The following is a 22,035-nucleotide window of genomic DNA, read 5'->3' on the forward strand; positions in this document are numbered from 1 at the left end:
TGGTCTCTTCCCTCGCCTGTCCCCGCCCTCTTGGGCCGCCTGCTCTCGAGTCGCCTCCTGCGACTACGCTGCATCCGGACACACCCATACACACACACACACGCACACACGCCGTCACCACGAGTTCGTCGCTGGAGACGAGGCAAACATATCCAAACGAAAGGGCACCGCACCTCTTTCGCAAGCAGTCGCTTCCTTAAATGCAGTAAAACCCCAAGGCAACACCGAAGGGGGGCTGACAATCGCAAAAAGGGGCGCGGGCGCGCACACACACACACACACGTACAGACAGACATGCCCACATAGGACGAGGTGAGTCGAGCGCCGAACACACGCACACTCCGCAGAGAGAGCGAGAGACGTTCATATAAAGCGATAGGCGCAAGCGTGAGAGGAGGAGCTGGAAGCGCGGCGGTGATGTTGGTGGCATTAGGGATGGATGGAGGAGGGGAAAGGGGAAGGGACCTGTCGAACGGCCCCAAGCCATACCAATACGCGCCTCTCGGTCACCGCGATCGTACCACATTCGCTACCCCTCAACAAGCACACACATGCACAGCCACACACGTGCACGAGCGCGGGGGCGCTAAGAAAGGAAGAAAAGGGAGGCAGCCAACGCAGGAGAAGAGGAGGACCGAGCCGCAGTGATAAGCGAAGGAGCCGTCTGCTCTACATGTTCCGGAAGAAGGGATGCTGCATGGCCTCCGCTGCTGTGATGCGCTTGAATGGGTGGTAGTGAAGCATACGCCGCGTCAGATCCAGCAGGTCTGGTAGCGGTGCCAGGATCTCGTCCAGGGTTGGCCGGCGTGTCACGTAGTCAATGTCTCCCGGCAGTGTCTCCTCGAGCGGCTCCAGCTCCTCTTCCTCCGCCTTCCCGCTTGTGGCGGCCGCGAAGCGCTGCTGCTTCGCTTGCTCACGCACCATACTTTTCGATACAGGCCACTTCAGGTCAAAGTCGCGGTTGTTCGGCTGGAGTGTAAAGTAATGGCGGAAGGTGCGCATGTCGCATGCGAAGACGCTGCGCAGGTTTGTCGCTGTCCCGCTGCGGATGCCGTCCTTGTCGTGGAACGTTCCAATGACGTGCTGCATCATGGCGAGGTGCTCCATCGTGTGGTTTGGCATGAAGAGGCATTCACCGGTGAGGAGCTCTGGGATCATGCAGCCCAGTGAGAAGATGTCTGCCGAGGTGCTCCACCCAAAGCCCAGCAGCACCTCAGGACTGCGGTAGTGGGAGGTCTGGATGGGGCTGTAGCTGACCGGGACGTGTGCATAGCCCGGAATGAGGCTGCGGTCGCGGAAAGTCGAGAGGAACTGCGCGGCACCGAGGTCGACGACACGCACGCTGTTCATCACCGGCATCGGCACTCTCACGTAGTGCGCCAGTGTCAAGTCACCCTTTTGAGAAGGGGTAACGTCAACGGGCACAGTGCTGAGGCCTGCCGATGGAGCCGACGCCACCCCCTCGCCCGCCGCACGCGCCCCCTGCGAAGCATGAGCCTTGAGCCCCTCGCCCTCCGCAGCCGTGCCGGTGGCGCCTGCGGAGGTGCTATGGTTCGATGACGATGGGGGAGAGGAGGGGGCGAAGGCCGTCTGCTCATGCCGGTGTGCCCGCTGCTCCAGAGAGGAGCTGTGGAGCTTGAAGCCGTCGTTCGACCGCTTCTTGGTTTCGCTGGTAGAGGACCACCGACCAACCGCCTCCTCGCTATCTCGGGGGACGTAGTGGGTGTAGTAGATGCCCAGGTCCACGGAAAGCACCTTGGAGGACTCGAAGAGAACATTTTCGGGCTTCAGGTCTGTATGCACGACGCCACGACAGTGGATAAACTGCAGGAAGGTCAGCACCTGATACAGAACCGCCTTGAGGAGCGGGAGAGGGAGGCCGCGGTAGTAGACGCGCCGCCGCCGCTGCTGCTGCTGCGGTTGCTGCTGTTGGAGCGGCGGCAAGGGCTGCTGCACATCGTCGCTGGCGGGGCCGCCGCCGCCGCCGTCGATGGTGGTGGTGGTGCTCCTTTCCGCCGGCGCCTCAGTGCGCAACCGCTTGTGTCGAGACGCGCGCGTCACCTCTTTACTCTTCTGCCGTATGGTGTTCAGCACGTTCAGCAGTGTCGGACCCATCACAGGGAAGACGATGGCCGGGTGCACCGGATGCGCAACGTACCCCATGGGGACGAGGAAGCGACCTTGATCAGCAAAATACTGCTGCTTGATGCCGCATGTGGAGGCAGTGAACATGACAACGGAGCGAACGGAGATGTACGGGGATGGGTTCTTTATGCCGTGCTCATGCCCTGCTGCTGCCGCCGCCGCTACCGCTTGCTCCTGCGTCACGGAGGGCGGGTCTACGCAGATAGAGTTGAGGATGGTGAATTCATCCCAGCACGCCTCGATGTACTCCTCCTTGTCCCGGAACACCTTCAGCGCCACCCGTGCCGGGACGTCGCCGGAAATCTGAGTCGCCAGCGCCGGCGAGGACGGCGGTGCGGTGCCGAGCACCACCTTCGAGAAGGTTCCCTTGCCAAGCGTGCGCTCGTATAGGTAGGTGTCGTAGAGCACAAACTGCTTCTCGATATGCGAGGAGTCACTGGCGCTGCCCATCGGTGAGGAGGTCCGCGGCACCGCTGAGGCGACCTCAACCACACGCATGAACGGCGTCGCGTCGCGGCGAAACTTCTCCGCGTAGGCCTCTGTGAACATGGGATATTTCTTGGCCACATCCTCGGCGTGATTGCGCGGGTCCTTCTCATTGGTCTCGTCTTCGACGTCCTCGTCGCTGTAGGAGGACGAGGACGCTGACGAGGACGCCAGCGCTGCACGTGGCAGCGGTAGAGGATGAGCGGGCCAGTTGCTGTGGCTGCTCGCACGTGATCGGCTTGGGCAGGAAGAGCTTTGCGACTGCTCCAAGGAGTGCGTCGAGGCGCGCTCTACCGCGTCATCAGCAACATCGTATACCTGCTTTTCCTGACCTTCTTCGTCACAATCACGGCCGCCTTGCGACAAAGGGGTCTCGTAGCGGGAACTACGGTCTGCCACTGCCGTGCTGCTGGCGGTGGGGTCCACATAGAGCCTCTGCGCCATCACGGTGGCGGTGGTGTCGTCTTCAGCGCCGCTGTCGTGTCCGTCACAGAGGCTGTGATGGTAGAGCTGTTGCTGTGTATGCGCGTCGTCCTCACCACCGTCCTCCGTGGAGCCGCAGTTTCGCTTGAGTGGGCTGGTGAGATTCTTCTGAAACATTGTTGAGAGGGTGGGGTAAGGGCGGCTGCTGGTCGCGGTCACGGCTAATACGTGGCCTCAAGATGTCTTTTCTCAGCCTTCTTATTCTCAGTGGGCGCTGCGTCACCGATACTGTGGGTGGAAGAAGACGTGCACTGACGCATAACCACACACACACACACACTACGAATGTGAAAGCGCTGGTGGTGAGTGGGGTGACGATGGTGGGTGATCGACCGTGCGTAGCTGTGGCCGTGCACGGGTTAGGGTGAAGGACCAAGAGGAAACACACACGATAGACTCGCACGAGGCAAGCACAGTCATCAACAAGAGGAACCTAGACGCAGACGTTTCAGCCTTCGCCTCTCTTATCGCTCCTTCATACAGGCAGGGATAATCGACACCCTCCCTCACCCCCCCCCCGAGAGCGGCACAGCGTATCCTCCGTTACTTCACGTTCCTCTGCTTTCCTCTCCCCGTCACGTCTTCTTTCGCTGCTCCTCTGTCGGTGTCGAGGCGCTTGTGCGTATATGCGTATGCACAACAGTGGGCAGCGAATACGTTTTATTTTATTTTTGCGAGGAGGAGACACACGCAGGAAGAAGAGGTGAGGGAGAGGGCGATTGTGGCTAACGCATGTACTCGTACGCCTATCTATGTGTATTCGTCGGTACCACAAAAAAAGGGAGAGAGGAGGGGAGGAGGGAAGGGCGAGCGAGAGGAAGGGGAAGGGGTGCGCGTCCGTTGTGAGCGCACGCGATCCCACACACCAAACGCCAAGAAGTAAAAATGCAGACGGATCTACGGCTGTGAGGGCGCTGATGGGCACGTAGTGTGTGTGCGTGCGTGAATGGGACCGAGAGGTTCCGCTGTAGGGAGGGGGAGGGGGAGCGATGGGTGGTGTCCCAGACGGGGCGCGTGCGTGCGTGTGGGTGGAATTCGTGTAGCTGCAGCTGCTAAAGTGCCGTTGTGCCGGTGGGTACGTTTAAGGGGCATTCCAGCAAGTCCAGAAGAGGGAGGGATATGGGGTAGGGAGGGGGGGAGAGGGGCTTGCAGCCGGTACCTCGACGCACGCCACGACGTTTTTTTTTTTTGCGGGTCTCATCACCACGCACACACATATACACACAAAAAGGTGTACAGCTCACCTCGTCGAGCACCTTCCCGGAGCCCGCTCCTCACACGGGGCCCAATTCGCAGCAGCCGTCAATGCCTCCCCTCCGACCGCTTCTCTTTCGAGGGTCGATGCATGGCCTCCTGCGTTGATTTAAGGGCGGGTGGAAGCCAAGTTGGTTTGCGAGCACGCAGGCTGGCCGAGCATGACGACCTTCAAATCTCCTCCTCACCAACACACGCTCACCAACACAGCCACCCGTGCTCACCGCAGTTGATTTGCTCCTTCATCTGCATTGCCGCGCATTCCTATTTGTGAAGCCGCTGAGGCGGCAGCTATTCCGGAGGACGAGGTGGACAGGGACGGCGGGGATGGTGAAGGGACGCCTGCCGCGACGCCAGAGGTGAAAGCAGGCGGCGAAGCGGCTGCAAAGGACGGCGATGGCCGGCTGGACATCAAAGATGTGACAGGAGACGGTTCTGCCCCATTAGGGTGCCGTGCCGTCGCAGGCGCGCGCATCGCGACCGGTGACGCCCCCCATCACCGGATCCTTGATGTTAGCCTCGCTCGTCCTCACTGGAGTGCCGACCTTCACTTCAGCGGCTTCCGCGAGGTCCGCATCGTGAGACCGCAGCTGCCCCAACGGCAGCACAGGGTCGATCGGTGTCTTTGTGCCAGACACGCACAGAGAGTCCAAGTTCTCGTGAACCGCACACGCTGTCGTGCACTCGTCATTCCCCGCCCCATTCGCACCGCTTGACGGATGCGCATGACCGTGCGACCCCTGCACAGGCGTGCTCGCTTCCCTAATGTCAAAGGTAAAGGCGGCTTCCGCTGCGCGGCGCTCGAACGCTACTGCGGGGAGGTGTAAAGGGCTGCTCGGCTCCGTGGCATCGTCGCACGACCGCTGCGCCAGGGACCGGGACGAGGACGAGCTTCCTTGTGCGCTGAAGGCGATCACAGTCAGAGGCTGCGTGAGGCTTGCCATCTTGCGCGATGTCGTTGAGGACACACTGCTCACCCGCGAGCCGCTAGCGTTTTCGAGCGCCGCGACCCCTCGACCGGCCGGCGACAGCGTGTCGTTCTTTGCGGGCGACGGCACTGCTGCTGGCGTCATCGGTGTGCTCCAGAAAGAGCTACACAAAGGCACGGCAGGGCTTCCACTAGCGCCTGCCCCGCTGTTTACAGACTTGGACATGGCAAAGGAGCTGTCGGCCGTGTAGTAGCCTACCCTCGATGCACCTCCTTCCGCCATCTTGACGGTGGGACGGTACACGTACTGCAGCGCGTAGGGGTCGGACGCGCTGCTGAGTCTGGCCTTCTGGAGCTCCGCCTCAAAAGACTCTAGTTGCCGAAAGAATTTGCGGGCTGCATCGTGCGAGCGCGTCGCGGCGGTGGAGGGGGTGCTCAAGGCTGCAAGAGGAGGAGGAGCAGCAGCGGATGCCGCTTTCCCTATCTCTGCATCAGCGCTGCCTCTCATGGCGGGCAGTGTAGCCGCCTGGTCATCGGCCATCATGACGCGGGTGAGAGCAGGCCCCGTGTGCGGCATCACCTGGCTGACCGTGGCACTCCCAGCAGGGCCCAGAGGGGCAAGCTGGCGAACCAGCTCCGCTGCCCGGGTGCCGTAATGCTCCACCAGCGTCAGAACAGTGCTACGCGCTGCAGCCGCCAGATAGCTCTGCAGGGCTCGCTGACGCCCGCACGGTTCTTCGCCGCTGCCCTCGTGTCCGCTGACGTTGTCGGAGAGCTCGCGCTCGCGTGGCTGCGGGTCTGAGAGCAACACGTGTGCGGGAGTCCCGGGCGCTGCTGGCGGCGCCTTGCGACCCAGTACGGTGCGGATGAGGGAGGCAAGTGTCATGCCCGTGCGCATGAGTGGCGGCACGGCTGTGGACGCGTCACCGCCGTGAGGCAGCGACGGTGCACCCTCTGTGCCCCGTATCACGTCAGCACCGCCGTCGCCCTCTTTGGCAGCGGTGCTTTGCAGATAGCAGATGGGAACAGCACTGAGGGAGATGCGCTGGCAGTCCACTAGCCCAGGACGCAGCGCGAGCGCCGTGAACCTCACCTCGTATTCCTCACTCGGCATCAGCAAGAATGTGTGCACCGTCTTGCCCACAAACAGCACCGGTACATCGGGGCTGTTTGTCGCAGCTGCTGATACTGGAGACAGGGATGGCGGGGATGCGGAAAGGCTGGCGGATCGGCCGCCCCTCGTGCTGCACTCGCCAACGCACACCGGGGAGGAGAGAGACTGATACGGTACACAGGGCGGGAGGGCCTCGGCGGTCACAAGCAGCGGCACCGGCGCCAGCGACAGGCAGCGCAGTGTCACCGGTACTGGGGCAGCGACAGTCTTGTCCGGTCCTTGACCCTTCGCAGCCAACACGACTGGCGGTACGTGAACGTGCCACACCAGGGCGCCCTGCCATGGCTTGAGGCTGGCGTACCGCACCAGCATAGCCTCACAGAGCTCCTGCTGGGTTTGCTCCACCGACACGCCGGCCCCGACGGAGCTGAGGGCAGGGCGCAGCGACGCAGCCGATTCCTGTGCAGCCTGCCGCTGCTGCTGCTGCTGCTGCGCCAGCGTCTGGTATACGTGCTCGACAGGATCCACGAAAAGAAACATTTGACCCTCTCGCAGTCCCGGACGGTGATCACCGCCGTTAGTCTTCTCACCACTGCCTGCGCCATCGCCTTCTTCACGCACCCACGCCACGGCGATGGCAAGCGGGGTGTAATGCTCTATCGGGCCTCCACAGAGGCGCCGCTCCTCGTCCACCTCGTCGCATCGGCGCTGCTTCGCGGTCTTCAGTGCCTCTTTCTGTTGCCCGGCCTTGTCGGCGTAGAACGCCAAACCGCCGCTGGCCTCGTCTGCAGACGGGCGTGCGCCGACGCGGCCCGGCCCGAGGCACGCGGTTTGCAGGAAGAAGAGGTCGCGCTCTGAATGTGATACCGATGTGCCGAGGTGATCCTCGACAACCTTCGCCCGCGCTGGGGACGGAAGGGCGTTGGCCAGCGCCATGCACGTTGTGTCGGTGTACGGACATGGTACTCCCGCGCTGTTGGTGGCGTCGTCGTCGCTCATAAACACGTGCCGCACCGTCATGTCTGCCTCCCCGGCGGCGCGCGGCCGGCGCTTTACCAGCAGAGGCAGCGTCAGCGAGTCTCCGTGAGAGAGCAGACAGTGCATCGCGCGGTCCGCAAACAGCTCTTCAGTACCATCGCACTCCACACTCCAGCGCGGGCTGTGCACGGCAAGCACGCGAGCAACGCGCACTGGAGCGTACGAGGGTCCTCTGGCATGGGCAGGTCGCGTCGATGGCGCGCTTCTGCTGCTTGATACTGGGACCGCTTGCACGGCATCAGCGGTTCTCGCCGGAGCAACGGCGACAGGCTCGCCATCTTCCGCGGTGGCTGCGGTCTCGGCCGTAGTGGTGGCTGGGGCACGTTCCACAACCGGGCTAATGTTCTTCACCGTCAGCACCACGGCTGCTCGCAAGGACGCGTTGGCTGGCGGCAGCACAGTCGAGTGCATCGTCACAGCTGGCTGGACTTCACACCGGCGCAGCAACCGATGCAGGCGCACAATGGCCGATGGCTCACCTGCAGCCCTGTGGGCTGCCGCAGCGGCGGTGGGGCAGTGAAGCTGCTGGTGCAGCCTTGAAGTGTGCGACACCGTCATCGAGGTGGGCGAGGACTCTGTCTGCGGGGTCGCACTGGCGGCATCAACATCCGGCGAGTTCGCCAGCGAGGGAGGCGGAAGTGGCCCGGGAAGGTATCCAAGCAGGAGAAAGAAGGAGTTGGGGGTGTTCTGCAGTGCCGTGTCGCCACACCGATGCTGCGCGCGTATGGTGATGGCGAAGGTACGAGTCTCTTGCGCCTTCAGGTGCTCCGCGAGCAGTAGCGAAGCCTCTCGCTTGAGGTTTTGCAGCCGACCGAATTCCTCGATGTACATGAGATGCGATGCCGCGGGACTGCGCTGCAGAACCACGTACGCCGCATCCTGTTGCGCGCTGGTGTTGCACACGACGAGGCTGGTGTGAAAGTACTCGCCGTCGTAGAGGTACTCGGGCAGCGGGGGTCGAAGGGTGGCCGTGACGCGCGCCTTCGATGGCGTCACGCGCACGTGAATGTTCTCCGGGGCGTCGAGGGACGGCATTGGGTTTTCAATCGCGTACTCGTAGAGGCTTTCCGGGCAGCCGGGCCGATGCTCGCGCGTGGCAAAGTAGTAATACCCCTCCTGGCCCAGCAGGCACCAGCACAGGCCGATGATGGCGTACTCGCCCTCTGACAACGGGTCGAAGGAGAGGGAGACGCGCTGGCGCGCGCCGGCCTGCAGGCGCACCGTCTGCGTCGTGGAGCTCTTCCAAAGCTGCTCCGGTGACGCGCGGTCGAGGTAGAGCAGCGTCAACTCCGTCGCCTCAATCGCGCAGCCGACGGTGTTCTCCATGACAAAGCTGAGCACAAGCGGCTCAGCCCTCGCGATAGTGTAGTGCCGCGGGGGCTGCTGTGCGCTGCTGCCTGACCCTGCCCCCGCCACAGCAAACACGCAGTCGTCCTGGCGCACACCTGCCGGCGGCGATAGGGCCCCACCGCGTGGGTTGGCTGTCACGTTGTGCCCGTAGCCGTTGTTAGCGGCGACGCTGCTCCCGCCGTGGCCGCCCTGGCTGTGTCGCCCCTGAGGAGCGCCGCTGCATTCCTGGAAGGCTGGGAAGCGGTAACTCGGGTGCCCCTTCAGCACCGTCTCGGTGTAATTTTTTTTCAGATGCTTCTCCATGCCGCGCCACTCCGTCTCCGCCATCGCCTCGCTCATCCGGCGGGCCGCGTCGTCGGTCAGCGGGTCGGTGCTGTAGTAGTTGCGGTCAACGTGGAAGGAGCCGCGCAGAATGCGAGGCATCGGCATGTGTGGGCACAGAGCATAGCCCATGCTGGAGAGCACGCGCTTCTGCTGCCCCCAGAAACCTTCGAACGCCTGCTGCGCGGTGGCCGGGTTACGATACAGAGGCGTTCCTTGCGCGACGGCGGCGCTTGCCATGGCGATTCCGCGCACCTCCTGGCCCAGCTGCGTGTAGAGGTGACCAGCGGTCAGGTAGAGGTGCTCGGCGAGTGCCTTCCACGTCTCCTGCGGGTCAATCGTTCGGAACAGCTCCAGCACACGCAGATAACACCGCAGTGCCTGCTCCAGTGAGTTGTCAGAGCTGTACAGGACGCCTGCCTGCTGTAGCCGCTGAGCAAACGAGCGCAGGCTCATGTACACCGGGTAGTCTCTCGGGATTGATGGCGGCACGGCCGATCCAGCTGGGAAGGGCGGGTTCGTGAAGGCCGCAATACTAGCCAGCATGTCACTCACAACACCGCTCAGCAAGTTTTGCCGCTGCAGGATGCCGCTTCGCTGCAGGTGCGTTAGGATGGCACGACAGCGATCCAACATGGGCGGGATACGAACTCGGCTGCTCTCGTAGAGCAGAAAGGCGATGCGCACCGCGTACGTGTGCGCTCCAGCCGCCAAATAATCGTTCCACGCGACCTCCCATCGATTTGTCTGCGAGCCCATCCGCTGAGCCGCGGAGGTCGCACCCGTGCACCACGGCGTCAGGCTCTGAGGCGCTAACTTGCCCTGCAGGAACAGGGCCACGCCGATGCCCTCTTGGCAAGCTGCGATGAGGGCCCGGTTGTACGGTCGCAGCGCGAGCGTCTCGAGCAGCTCCTCGATGCACATGCGGTAGTACGAAATGGCCCCTTTCAGGTCGTGCAGCGCCAGCGAGAGGTCACCGCAGTGTCGCATCTGCATCTCGAGGGAGTGCGCTACGTAGGTTGGGAGCGCGGACGATGCGAAGCCGTTTGGCGTGTTGACGACGTCCGCAGTGCGGGGCCGGCCCTCATCCTTGCCTTTGAACCACGCCGCCATCTTCCCAAGCGTCGTCGTGCGCCGATCCTGCACAGACATGTCAAGCATACGCAGACGCCGCTCCACAAACTTGAAGAGGGACTGGGAGAGGTAGTAGGCCATGACGTTGCGCACCTCTTCCACATCTTCAGGACTCATGTAGCACCCAGTCACGATGGCGGTGTTAGATTCCGGCCACGTACCGCAGGTGCTGTGCAGCGTGCGGAACGAAAGCGTCGGGGTGCGGGCAGCAGCAGCAGAGCTCGTCGGCGACGCGGCGCTGGAGGAGAGGGGGGTGGCTGCCGTCTTCAGAGAAGGTGAAGCGGCGGCGGTGCTGGATGGTGCTGCTGCTGCTGCGGCCTGCGCGGCTGCTTTATGAAGTGCTTGCGCAGACGGTACGTCCATGACCGTCGGCGAGGCCTCGATCCACATGGCGGGGTCAAGATTCTTTACGGTACGGGGGTCGACGACCGAGTTGATTTTTATAAGAGCGCAGTAGTTCGTTCCGTAGAGCTGCTGCACAGCCGCCAAGACCTGTCGCGCGGTGCTCAGCGACGGACTCCGCGGTGACGTGTTGTCGTGCAGGATCAGGTAATACTGGTGCAGCTCTGTGTCCATGCCAGGGAGGCTGGCGCGTAGATCTTGGATGCGTCGCGCCTGCGCACGGAAGATCTGGAGAATACCTTCGACGCCTTCGCTCTCGGTCGTGGCAACCGCGAAGAGAGCCCCGATTGGGTAGTCAATCGTGTCGAAGGAGCTGCAGCGCACGAGGCTATGAAAGTCGCGGATGAAGGCGCAGTGCCACGTTGGGTAGGCGCGCTCCAGTAGCGTCGACACCGCCGCTGGTCCGCCGACCGTCATGGACGGCGCGGGGGATGACGACGCTGTGGGCGGCTGTGCCGGACGGACTGGTCGCGGCAGCGATCCGTCGAAGTGACTGCGATTCTTCGAAACGATGTCCCTCAGTGCCGCACCCAGCTGCTCTCCGTACGCAAGGTCGATCGCTGACGCATTCCGCAGTAAGCGTCGAGTGTGCCGTGCCACCTGTGACACCGCCACTTCACGCACACACTCGGTGCGCATCAGGCGAACACCGAACCTGTTGCATACGACCGGGTCACTTCGGTCCCCGGTGCGTGCGCAAAGTGGCCCTCCCCCGTACACGCTGTGCAGTCGCAGCAGGTGGATGAGGTCCATGCCATTGCGGGCGCAAACGGCATCCGCCGCGGCGCTGCTCTCCACGACAACGACAGGGCGCGCATACCGCTGCTCCACCCACTCTTCGAGACTCATGATGACGGCGTAGAGCTTGAGGGGCCAACTAGCGAGCTAATGACACACACGCGCGCTTTAGCGAGCAAGCGGACTGAGTGCACCAACGGTAAGCGAAGAATCGAAGTGCGTGGAGGGTGCCGCGACCGCTTTTAGTGGGATGAAGTGATGGAGGAGAGAGAGAGCGGGTGATGGTGCCTCTGCCTGCGTGGGCGCGCAGCGACCGAGTAAAGCCGTTTCTGTAAGGGAGAAACGATGGCGGCGGCAACAACAAAAAATTCATACGCAAACAAAGAAAAAAGTGAAAGGTCGGTGGGTGGCGGGGTGGAAAGGGCCTCCGAAGGGGGGCAAGGGCGAGGGAAAAGGGAGTGTAAGATGCACGGCCTTGCCCGTCAGTGCCTGCGCCCCGTGCGTGACGACGACTTCGCTGCGTTCCTTTACCACTGCATGCGCGTTTGGGTATGTTTTGAGCAAGAGAAGGCGACCGCGACAACGTGTTGGAGGTGGGGTAGAGAGAGCGGGGGTGGGGAGAATGACCAGTTATCGTGGGCATCAAGAGGTGTCGTGATGCACCAGCTCCTGCTACACTCCCTAGCAGCCGTTTACACCTGTACAAGAGGGAGAGCGGCGGCGGTACGGCAGTCCAAGCCGCGCTCTTCCCTCCTTTCTTCCATACCCAGCCGCACCGACCTGTGTGTTGCCACTATGTAACGGCCCAGGCATCGAGCAGTCGTCGATAGAAACCCTGAAAGGCACAGACTTCGCTCGAAGACACATCTGTTCGTCTCATGCCTTTGCCTACGTGTACAGACGCGCGCGCGCACACACATATACACATGCACGTTCATCAAGCCGCCGCTGATTTGTCTGCTTGCCCCTGTGCGGATCTGTCCCCTTCCCCCCCGTTGCTTGCCCATCGGCGAGTTCAGCTCTCTCTCTCGTGTATGCGTATGAGTGCGCCTGAGTACACACACACACGTACCTATACACATATATATCTGTGCATCTACACATGTGGCCGTCCAGAGGGGAGGAGGAGGCAGAGAAATGTGCCGGAGGAGAGCCGACGGAGGGGGTGAGGACGGTGGTGGTGGGCGTATCAGTGCCTCTCGAGGAGAAGGGGTGAATTGACTTCAAGGCACGATACAGATGAAGTGACGAGGGGGACACATGACATTCCATCCCCCCCTCTCACACATACACACGCGGAGAGGGGCATGAGGGAGCGGGACACAGCGACACCGAAAGGGACGGAGGGGGTGGGGGTGGGAGCACAGGGAAGGAGCGACGGACAAAAGCAGCGAGACCTGCGTGAGCCCGTAAGTGCCTGCGTGTGCGCGGAAGACAGGAGGTGAATGAGAAGCGCCTATGCAGTGACGTTGGGAATGAAGGCGAGAGACGATAAGCAGCCACCGATACGACGGAAGCGACCATCAACGGACGAAGGATGCGCCACATCACAAGCGAGGCGACATGCGAAGGGCGGCAATAAGAAGTGGCAAGCGCGAAAGCAGCAACAGGGCCGATGGCTACTACGGACCCTACCGCGAACCTCAAGACCCGGGTAGTCGTCGAAAGCGTCCAACGTACATCTTACACACACACACACACATATGGGGAGGGGGGAGGAGGAGGGAGGGGGAGGCGAAGGGAAGATAGGCGGACAGGGAGGATGAGGTAGCGGGGGAGGGAGGGGGAAGAAAGAATCGTGCAGATGTACATGGGAATCGACTGAAAATATGAGAGGAGATATTAGGCGAAAGAGGCACCCGCGGAGAGGGAAGGTGGCGCTCTGGGCGGGAGCGAGGAGCAGCTTTACCCCACATGAGGCGAAGGAAATGGATTATGAGGTCTCTGTGTGGAAGTCGTGGGAGGAGAGGCCGTGCATGCACTGTTGACTGCTGGCCACGGCGGGTGCTGCAGAGTATGTGAAGGATGCGTTACCCCCTTTGCTGTCGAGGGCCTGCCCGCGTGGGCGTGTATGGCAGAGGAGACCGTTGCCCTGACATCTCTCCTTCTGTCTGCAAGCTCCGCCCCTTCGCCCTCCCCTCTTTCTCTCGGCACTGTGACAGTATGTCCTGCGGCCTCGCCGTGCGAGTCAGCCGCCCACACACGCGTGGCCGCACCACCGCCCACCCCCCGCACCCGCGTCCATCATCCAGGTCCCCACATCTCACATCCCCTGGGGGTGGCTCAGGCGCCCCACGCCGGGAGGCAGCGAGGGCAGGGAGAGCCGCGCTGGAGCCACGCTGGCACTCTGCACGCCCAGCGGATGAGGCACAGGTATGCACGCGGTTGCAGGCCACTTCAGCGCTACGCCAGGTGGCACCTGACCGTCAACACTCGTCGCGGCACATCGCTGACTTCCGTGCGACACAGCCCTTTGACCCGGTCACCGCCAGAGGTGGTGCGGCATCGCCCGAAGACATAAGGGACGGCGGGCATTCCTGACAGGCATCAAGCGGGATAACCTTTAACCGTAGATCTAAGGTGCACTGAGAGGTTCACGCCCTCGTTATCATGGCGACTGACACGCACACACACACATATATATATATGTGGTGTCAACGAATCCAATGAAGCACGAGATGCGAACGCAGCGAAGGGAGAGGGGCAGGGGGGCGGCATGTATATGCCTCGAGACCAGCAGATGCGCCAGACTTCCAGAAAGCAATCGCACGCAACACCTCTCGGTCTCCCCCACACGCAGGCACGCGGCAGAAGCACAGATCGGGTCACAGAAGAGATAACCCTCCATGGCGTATGGAGAACGGAGATGAGAGGGCCGCGTAACGCAAAATCGTGGCGGCCGAGGCACTGAGACAAAGAAGGGATACCCGCAGTGGTGGTGGGGGGTATGCGCAGCCGCGCGACGAGCGGTGCGTGAAGGTGATAGAACCCGGGCGAGCAATAGGGAAAAGGAGGGGTGGGGGCGCGGAGGAGACGAGAGTGGCGGCTGTATGGCAAGCGCGCGCGCGTTTTCCGAGCGCCTTTCTCGTGTGCTCTGCCCCTCATCTCTGTACTGTCACACGCGTAGTCGACCCGACTGCGGCGGATTACTGAACATGGGACGCTTGCTGCCGCCGTCGCTGTTCTTCTCCCGTTGCATCGAGCCAAATGTCTCGTCGGAGACGTCCTCGAGGTGCAGCTCGCCGTTGCCGGACTTAATGGCCAGCAGCTGCGCTTCCGCCCGCTTTCGCCGCATCTGCTCCTCTAACCCTCTAGTCACCTCCATCTGCCGCTTGCAAAACCAGTCGAAGCACCAGTCATAGGTGCCGCGCATGGGATCGATGTCCTCGGATGTCGGCAGGACCTGGGCTGCCACGGTGCTGGGGGCATGGCAATGCTGGCTGCGCCGGCTGTTCAAGGTAGACTCGCTCACCGCACTTAGCAGGCGCGAACCAGTCGCAGATGTCACATCCGTGGCGGACGTGAGGGGCACCGTGAGCGGGTTGGCAGGGTCTGCGGCGGAACGGTTCGCTGCACCCGCACTGCCGCTGGGCAAATCCGACGTGGACAGTGTCAGACCTAGCCGCTTGCCCAGCCCGCGGAACAGGCGCCGCAGGCTGTCGTAGTCGGGCTTCTGTGTGAAGGTTAGGGCACGGCAGTACTGGCAGTACTGCAGGAATTCCTTGGGCATTCCCCTACACAGCTCCTCCAGCGGCGTCGCAATCTTTGTTTCGCCGATCTTGATGGTCTTTATCTGCTGATCCTTCGCTTGGATGCCCTGCCAGGGCAGACTGCCTCGCAGGAAATAGATGAGGAGGAAGCCGATGGACTCGAGGTCGTCGCGGCGGCTCTGCTCGAAGCCGCGGTGCACATTGGTGCTGCAGTAGCGCGCCGTCCCGGTCAGCGGTCGGCCCTCTGCAAAGGGGATGTGACTGTTCTTCTTCACCTCCCAATAGAGCTTCGAAAGCCCGTAGTCGATGATGTAGAGGATGTGCGCCTTTGCACGGCAGCCGAGCACGAAGTTCTCCGGCTTAATGTCGCGGTGCACGAACCCCTTCTCGTGAAAATATTGAATCCGCTGCAGCAGCTGATCGGCGATCATGAGGACTGTCTTGAGAGAGAAGCGGCGATGGCAGTAGTTGAAGACGTCCTCGAGCGAGGGGCCGCACATCTCCATCACCATAATGTTGTAGTCGCCTTCGCTGTCGAAATAGTAAATTTGCGGGATACCGATGACGATGCCGGCCTCCAATGCTTTGCTGTGCGACTGCGCAACGACGCTGGTGCTCTGTGGGGGGTTGTATGGGTTGCTGCAGCTGCTACCCTGCGTCGTGGCGCCGTTGAAGCTGCTGGTGCCGCCGAAGTTCACGCTCTCGAAGAGCTGCTTTGGGTTCAATTCATTGTGCCCTACCGGCGGCTGGTGTAGCACACGGTATACCTTGCTTTCGTAGGACAGCTGCGGGTAGCGCGCTTTTTTGCGCTCCAGCTTCACTGCAACGATGCGGCGGCTCTGCTTGTCGTAGCCTTCGAAGATATCGCCGAAGGAGCCGTTGCCGAGGCGGTGACTGAGAAGAAAGCGGCCTGCCCCAAAAGGGACCTCTTTGCCCGTCGGCTGATACGGCTCGGATGCGAGGGCCATTCCTGCGCCGCACTCTCTTCTCGCTTTGTGTTCACCGTCTTTTATGTCGAGCCAGTGAAACCTCTCCCCTCCTCACTGTGCGGAGGCAGCAGAAAAAACACGAAGAAACACACACACACAGAGAAAGACAGACAGCACGTCGATTCTCCGCAGCGTGCGCAGGAGAAGAGAGACGGAACGTGGGGGTGTGGCGAAGAGCGGAGTTAAAATGGTAACGGTGAAAGGGAGCGCGCGGTGTCGACGGAGGGAAGAGACAGAGACAGACAGACAGAGAGAGCAGCAGGATCGTGTGAGAGGGGAGGGGAGGGGAGGGGGACACCTGACGCGTATATGCACAGCGGCGCTGTATCCCCCCTGAGGCACACACACACGCACACACTCAGAGAGACAGACACTTGGGCGCCGCTTTTTGCTCTGCTGGCACTGCTTTATTGATTTTCAAGTCGTGCGTATGTGTACGACACAGAAAGGGACAGAGGTAGAGAGGGGGATATGTAAAGGCAGAGAGAGATATGCAAGCGAGGAGCGACTGCGTGTTGTGTGCGAGCGCGGGTACAGAGCCCCCCCCCACACACATACACCGACAGAGATGACCGACGCGCCGGAGGTGCACAATGCGCAGTCAATAAGAGGGTGACAGGGCAGTGCATCGTGTGTATGGTGGGCAAGTTGGAGAGAGACACTTCTTCCTCCATCAAGATGGTGTCTGCCAACAGATACGGGTACACATGACCATGTTTTGTGGGTGCTCTTCCTTGACAGGACTGTTCCTTTGTGTCCACCCATTTACACCTGTTTCGGCCGTACGAGACGCGCCGTCAGTATCGCACACATACACACACGCACGCACAGTGATGCAGACGATTCGCCTGCTTACATCTGCCTCTTTTCCCCTCTCATACGAGCCTCTTTTCCCCTCATACGAGCTCGCTGTCCTGCACATTCGCGAAAGTGAGGCTGGCTTCCTCCTTTACCCAGAACGGCGTCCTGGCGGACTGGGGTGATGAAGGCGCACACGGCGATGTGGACGGAGCGGCCTTGCCAGGCACGCCAAGAGGCTCCCGCCGCGTGTCGCCCAGCATCACCGCAATCTCCTGAGTGCTAAGCTGATGACTTGCTTGCTTCAGCGCTGCTTGAGGACCTTGTGCGCACTTGACGTGCGGCGCTGCTGCTGCGGCCACCACGGCGGACCAGAGAGAGCTGCTCGGCGACTCGGCAGCCTCTTCGTGCGACGGCGGCACGACTGGCGCGCGTGCGCATGGCGTTACCATGGCAGCACCTGGCGCACCTGCAGCCTCGACTCCCCGTGCGGCGACGGCCCCACATACTGTTGCATGGTCGCGAGATCGGGTCGCGCCAGTGTCCACCGCGGCGCTAGCCTGCGCACACGGGTGCAGAGCGGCAATCTGCGCAGCGAGAGGGTGCCCATCCAGGACAAACGAGTCCACTGCTGTCCACTGGCGCATAAAGATTGAATGGATGAGCCATGCTATACCCACAACCGGCGGAGCCGTCAGAGACGTGGCAGTCGTGATTGCGGCGTCACCGGCGCCCATGGAAGTGGGCTGCTGTGAGACGTGTCGCACGGCGTCGTGAAAAGCACAGCTGAGAGATTCGCGAAGGGCGCGTGTCCGGCCTTGCTGCCACGGCTGCCCTCCTGCTGTCAGCCCCATCTCTGCCATGCTGTCGTAAAAGCCCGTTAAGTCGATGACGAGGTCGAGGTGGGTGCTCGCCAGGTTACGCGTCACCGTACCGCCGAGAAGGCGCAGAAGCGCTGCCACCTGCGCCAAGGCCGCAACGGCGTCTCCCAGACAGCTCCCACGGTGGTCGTTGCGACTTGCTCGGCGTGGCCGCAGCGGCCTGGCGCCGCCGCCGGTGGCGTTGGCATTCACCAGGTCCGCAGGGGGGACATAGAGGTAGAACATTCGATCCTGGAACACAGGCTGGTAGAACGGTCGCATCGCCTGCTCGCTTGCCGGCACGTACTCCTCGACCACCTCCTTGTGAAGCTGTTGCAGTGTGGAGAAGCCGGCACAACGCCGAGGACACCGAGGTCCGGCGGCGACAGCACGCGCATCCGCTGGAAGCACTGCTGCGCTGCCACTCGTACTGCTGGACATCGAAGACAGTGCGAGATTGGCGTGGGCCCACAGTGTGTCTCCTTCCACCACATATCCATACTCTTCCTCGGCCCCAAGGAGCCCGTCGCGACGAGGGACACCAACCCCAGCGGCTGGAGCGGCTGCGGCGACCACTGCCACGTTCACCCTCGCGCCCGCCACGTGCCGATCGCCGTACACAGGGTGGGCGTGGATGTGCGGTAAGATGCTGGGAAACGCCCCCAACGCTATCGCGTCATGCAGCCACTGCGGCGTCACAATGGGGATGCCTAACGCTTTGCAGTACAAAATGTCCGGCGTCAGGGCCGCGCGCAGGCTCACGACGAGGTGTGTCGGCTTCTTGGCCGCGCACGACCTCCATCCCACGCGCACGCGCTCGCACCGACTAAACCAGCATGGATGCTCACCTCTGTCGTCGCTGCCAAGCACGACACACGCAGCGCCCAGCTGCTCCACGACGTCGCGCAGGAAAAAGGAAAGCGCTGCCGCCGCCGCCGCATCACCACCGCTCGTATCCACTTCTGAAACGGCCTCGAGGAATATGTGGACGCACAGCCTAGTCACCATCCAACTCCCTCCCTCCCCTTCCTCCCCCGAGGCCAGTGGGCGGAGGAGTGAGAGGTCTGTAAACGTCATGGAGAAGGTCGGCTCCGCGGCGGGAGCGTGCTCGAGATTGCGCAGAATCTCAGCCGTACCTCGGCTTGGGACACGACGACGTCGCTGCGCCCCAGTCTGGCGCTGCTGCTGCTGCTGCCGCCGCTTCGATGACTTGCGTATTGCTTCATCGACCGCGCCGCCAGTGACACCTTGCTTGCTACGTCTTTGGCATTTCCGTTGCGCCGTGTTGGCCGGTGCGGTGGGGGTTCGATACACCGGCCCCACCGTAGAGCCCTCTGAGGCACTGCTGCTGCTGCGAGGTCGCTTTGCACTCTTTCGGGTGGGCGCCACAGATACTGCCGATGGCGCCTGCCGCACAGCGGCACCGGTGGGCTCGCTAGGGGAGGAGGCCGCCAGCGGCTGAGTGAAAGCCACTTCCACGTCATTTAATTCAGTCGGGTGCAGCGCCGACGCGAGTGACTGACGCGGCTGTCGTTGTGTGCTGCCCTCGGAGTCCAAGAAAGGGTCCCTGTCGGGCTTTAGCATCGTGTCTTGGTCGCTGGGCATGCGGTCCACGCGCAGCGCAGCGGCGTCACCCGGCTTGGGAGGCCGCCCGCGTCGCCGAGTTACGGCGGCCGTCGCCGTTGAGCGCAATACTGCGTGGCGAATCGCTTCTTCTTCCTCGGTATCCGCAGCGCGCCTCCTCAGCGCGGCAGCCGCTCGTTCGCTTTCGCTACAGGTGCTCCTCTCGGGCAGTACCACAGTACCCGCGCCTAGGCTTCCGTCACTGCCGACTTCGTGCCGAGGTAGTGGGGTGAGCCGCGGCGTGGAGGCAGTACCGGTGCTAGGCTGCTGGGTTATGACCTCATCCAGCTCTACGGCCGCCGTGCTGACCAGATGCGCCCCTCGCTTCGTACGAGTCGAGCTTCTGCGTTGCTGCGGCATTACACTGCTGCTGCTGCTGATGACGTGAGCGTTTCTTTTTTCAGCTCTCTTTTGGCCAACGGCCTCATCACTTGGAAGCGGTTCAGGTGCGCAGCGCCCCACATGTGTCTTGTTCTTCGGCATGCCATCGAGGGGATGGCACGACTTCGTGGCGCCTCTAGTGGCGTTGGAAATGGACGTGGCATGGAGGGGTGAGGGGGTGGAGGAAGAAGCAACGGTGACGGCGACTGCACCTTCCTCTCTCACCGCTGCCGCCCTTGCAAGAGCAACAAGCAGCCGCGCCTGTTGCTCCTGGTTGCTCACCTCGCCGCCATCCTCCTCCTCGTCCAGGAAGCGTAAGCGGTGAGGTTGGGAAGGGCTTTTAGGCTCTTCGGCTGGCACAGTTGTTTCGGCTCCGTATCTCAGCCGACTGTGCGGTGCACACAAGGGGGCTGCTGCTGCACTTCCTCCAGCTGGCCTGCAGTTCTTGGTACCGCTACGAGCGCTACTGGGGATGTTGCCAGCGGCGGTCGCTGCCTTACGAGCATCTTCCGGCGGGTTGGCTAAGGTGTACGATAAGGGGGTAGCAGGGGAGGTAGCCCCAGCAGACGGGAGCTCCAGGGCGGTGCAGATGGCTGCTGCTGCTAAAATGGATGGCGTCACGATGTAGGGGGCAATGCTCACGCGCTGATCGGCAGCGACACACGCGGCAAGGTATTCTGGGCGAACCACTGTCTTGAACTTCATGTGTGCAGCCTCTAGGAAGGAAATACTGCCGCGGTGGAAGACGACCAAATCCGCGGCGGCCTCACTCAAGGCAAGCGTGGCACCCAGCTGCTGTACATGCGCGCGCGCGGTGCGCAGCACGTCCCTGGCCGAGGCTCGGCTGCCTTCCCCCTTGCGTTTCTTGGCGTTGTCGCCACCAGCGCTGCCGGGACTCCTCCGGCCCACGTCCTCGCAGCTGGGGCCAAGGCGGATGTGCAGGAAAACGCGCACCCCAGAGAGAGGGCGGGAGGGGCAGGCCGCAGCGGTAGCAGCAGCAGCAGAAGACATAGACGATGACCTGCAAAAGAAGGTAGACAGAAGTGGCGATGGTGACCGCTGTCGCACCTCGACGAATGGTAAGCGACGAAGGGAGTCGAATACACATATAAATAAATGTATATGTGTGTGCATGCGCCTGCGTGCGTGATCGAGCGCCTGTGAGTGGATCTTGCTGGCGGAGGGAGCGTCCAATGCAGCGATGGACCGGCCCTTTCCCGCTACCTCACTTCTTTGCCTGCTTATGTATGTCTCTATGATGGGTGCGTCTACGGCGATTGCGACACGCGTACTTTTCGCGGGTGCTTGTGTGTATGTTTGAGTGGGTGTGCGCACTACGCAGCAGCGGGCCAGGCTGGAACGCAGTGCCGCCGTGCTCCCTCTCTCTCAATAAAAATGGATGTAAGCTCCCCGGTCTGCAATCGTGTACGTGCGCATTATGTGCCAAGGGGGGTGGGACCGGCGGCTGCTCCACCACGCCTGAGTGCTGGAGGCTTGCTGGCGACAACCTAGAGAGAGGAGGTGAGGGAGGAGTGGCAGTGTGGCGAAGGCGCTCTCCTTGCGCGGAGCAGTCACACTCTCGCAGACGCAACCTACAAGACATAGTCTCTATCCATGCCCGCTTGGGGCATCAGTATCAGGTGGTCCCCGCACCGACGTCTCTCGAACCTTGCTCTGCTGCGTGTTGCTGCTTACCTAGGGGGCAGCGGAGACGGTCGTGGAAAGGATGGAGGTCCACCAGCGAGAGGGCCCGCCCGGGCAGTGTGAACGAGGTGCCTCCCCTCCTCCCCCATTTCTCTCTGTGTAGCATCGCTGCGAGCGATAGAGAGAGAGAGACGGACACACACACACACACACACGCATGCACGCGACAGATAGATACCTGCCCACTAACAGAGAAGCACACACCCACGTGTGCGTGTGTGTGTGTGTGTTGTCCGGCCGATTTTAGTCACTTTACCCTCCGCGCCTCGACGCGTTTCCTGCGCCGACGCATCGACCTGGCTGTTTTACATCGTCGTCAAAAGCCGGGCCCAACACACACACACACATATGTGTATGTATGTATGCCGAGGCAGATGGACAAGCAGCGCGAGCTCCAGAAGGGAATACGTGCTTGCTACCCTGACGTCTGCGCTCTAAAAGAGCTCACGCCCGTCTGCCACGTCCTCCACCCCCCTTTTCTTTTACGAAGCCAATGGGGGAGGCGGCATCTACGTACATGAACGATATGCAGAAGGCTGCACTCGGGCACCGACCCCTCTATTCGCTACCGCCGCTG

General features: G+C 62.0%; 4 protein-coding genes across 4 annotated transcripts; all 4 read right to left on the bottom strand.

Moving 5' to 3' along the window:
• Positions 1–669: 669 nt before the first annotated feature.
• On the bottom strand, positions 670–3,231 carry LSCM1_05372 (uncharacterized protein; the record flags this gene model as incomplete). The annotated part of the gene is made up of 1 exon (XM_067322839.1): positions 670–3,231. One exon carries the CDS (start codon positions 3,229–3,231, stop codon positions 670–672), a length of 2,562 nt encoding a protein of 853 aa, XP_067178204.1.
• A 1,580-nt stretch (positions 3,232–4,811) lies between these two features.
• Positions 4,812–11,504, bottom strand: LSCM1_05373 (uncharacterized protein; the record flags this gene model as incomplete). Its single annotated transcript, XM_067322840.1, has 1 exon — positions 4,812–11,504. One exon carries the CDS (start codon positions 11,502–11,504, stop codon positions 4,812–4,814), a length of 6,693 nt encoding a protein of 2,230 aa, XP_067178205.1.
• A 3,004-nt stretch (positions 11,505–14,508) lies between these two features.
• LSCM1_05374 (uncharacterized protein) lies at positions 14,509–16,071 on the bottom strand (the record flags this gene model as incomplete). Its single annotated transcript, XM_067322841.1, has 1 exon — positions 14,509–16,071. The coding sequence occupies one exon, from the start codon at positions 16,069–16,071 to the stop codon at positions 14,509–14,511; it is 1,563 nt and encodes a 520-aa protein (XP_067178206.1).
• Positions 16,072–16,988: 917 nt separating this feature from the next.
• LSCM1_05375 (uncharacterized protein) lies at positions 16,989–20,765 on the bottom strand (the record flags this gene model as incomplete). Its single annotated transcript, XM_067322842.1, has 1 exon — positions 16,989–20,765. One exon carries the CDS (start codon positions 20,763–20,765, stop codon positions 16,989–16,991), a length of 3,777 nt encoding a protein of 1,258 aa, XP_067178207.1.
• Between the last annotated feature and the right edge of the window lie 1,270 nt (positions 20,766–22,035).

Source organism: Leishmania martiniquensis, chromosome 25 (genome assembly GCF_017916325.1).
Source record: "Leishmania martiniquensis isolate LSCM1 chromosome 25, whole genome shotgun sequence".
Taxonomy (NCBI): Eukaryota; Euglenozoa; class Kinetoplastea; order Trypanosomatida; family Trypanosomatidae; genus Leishmania; species Leishmania martiniquensis.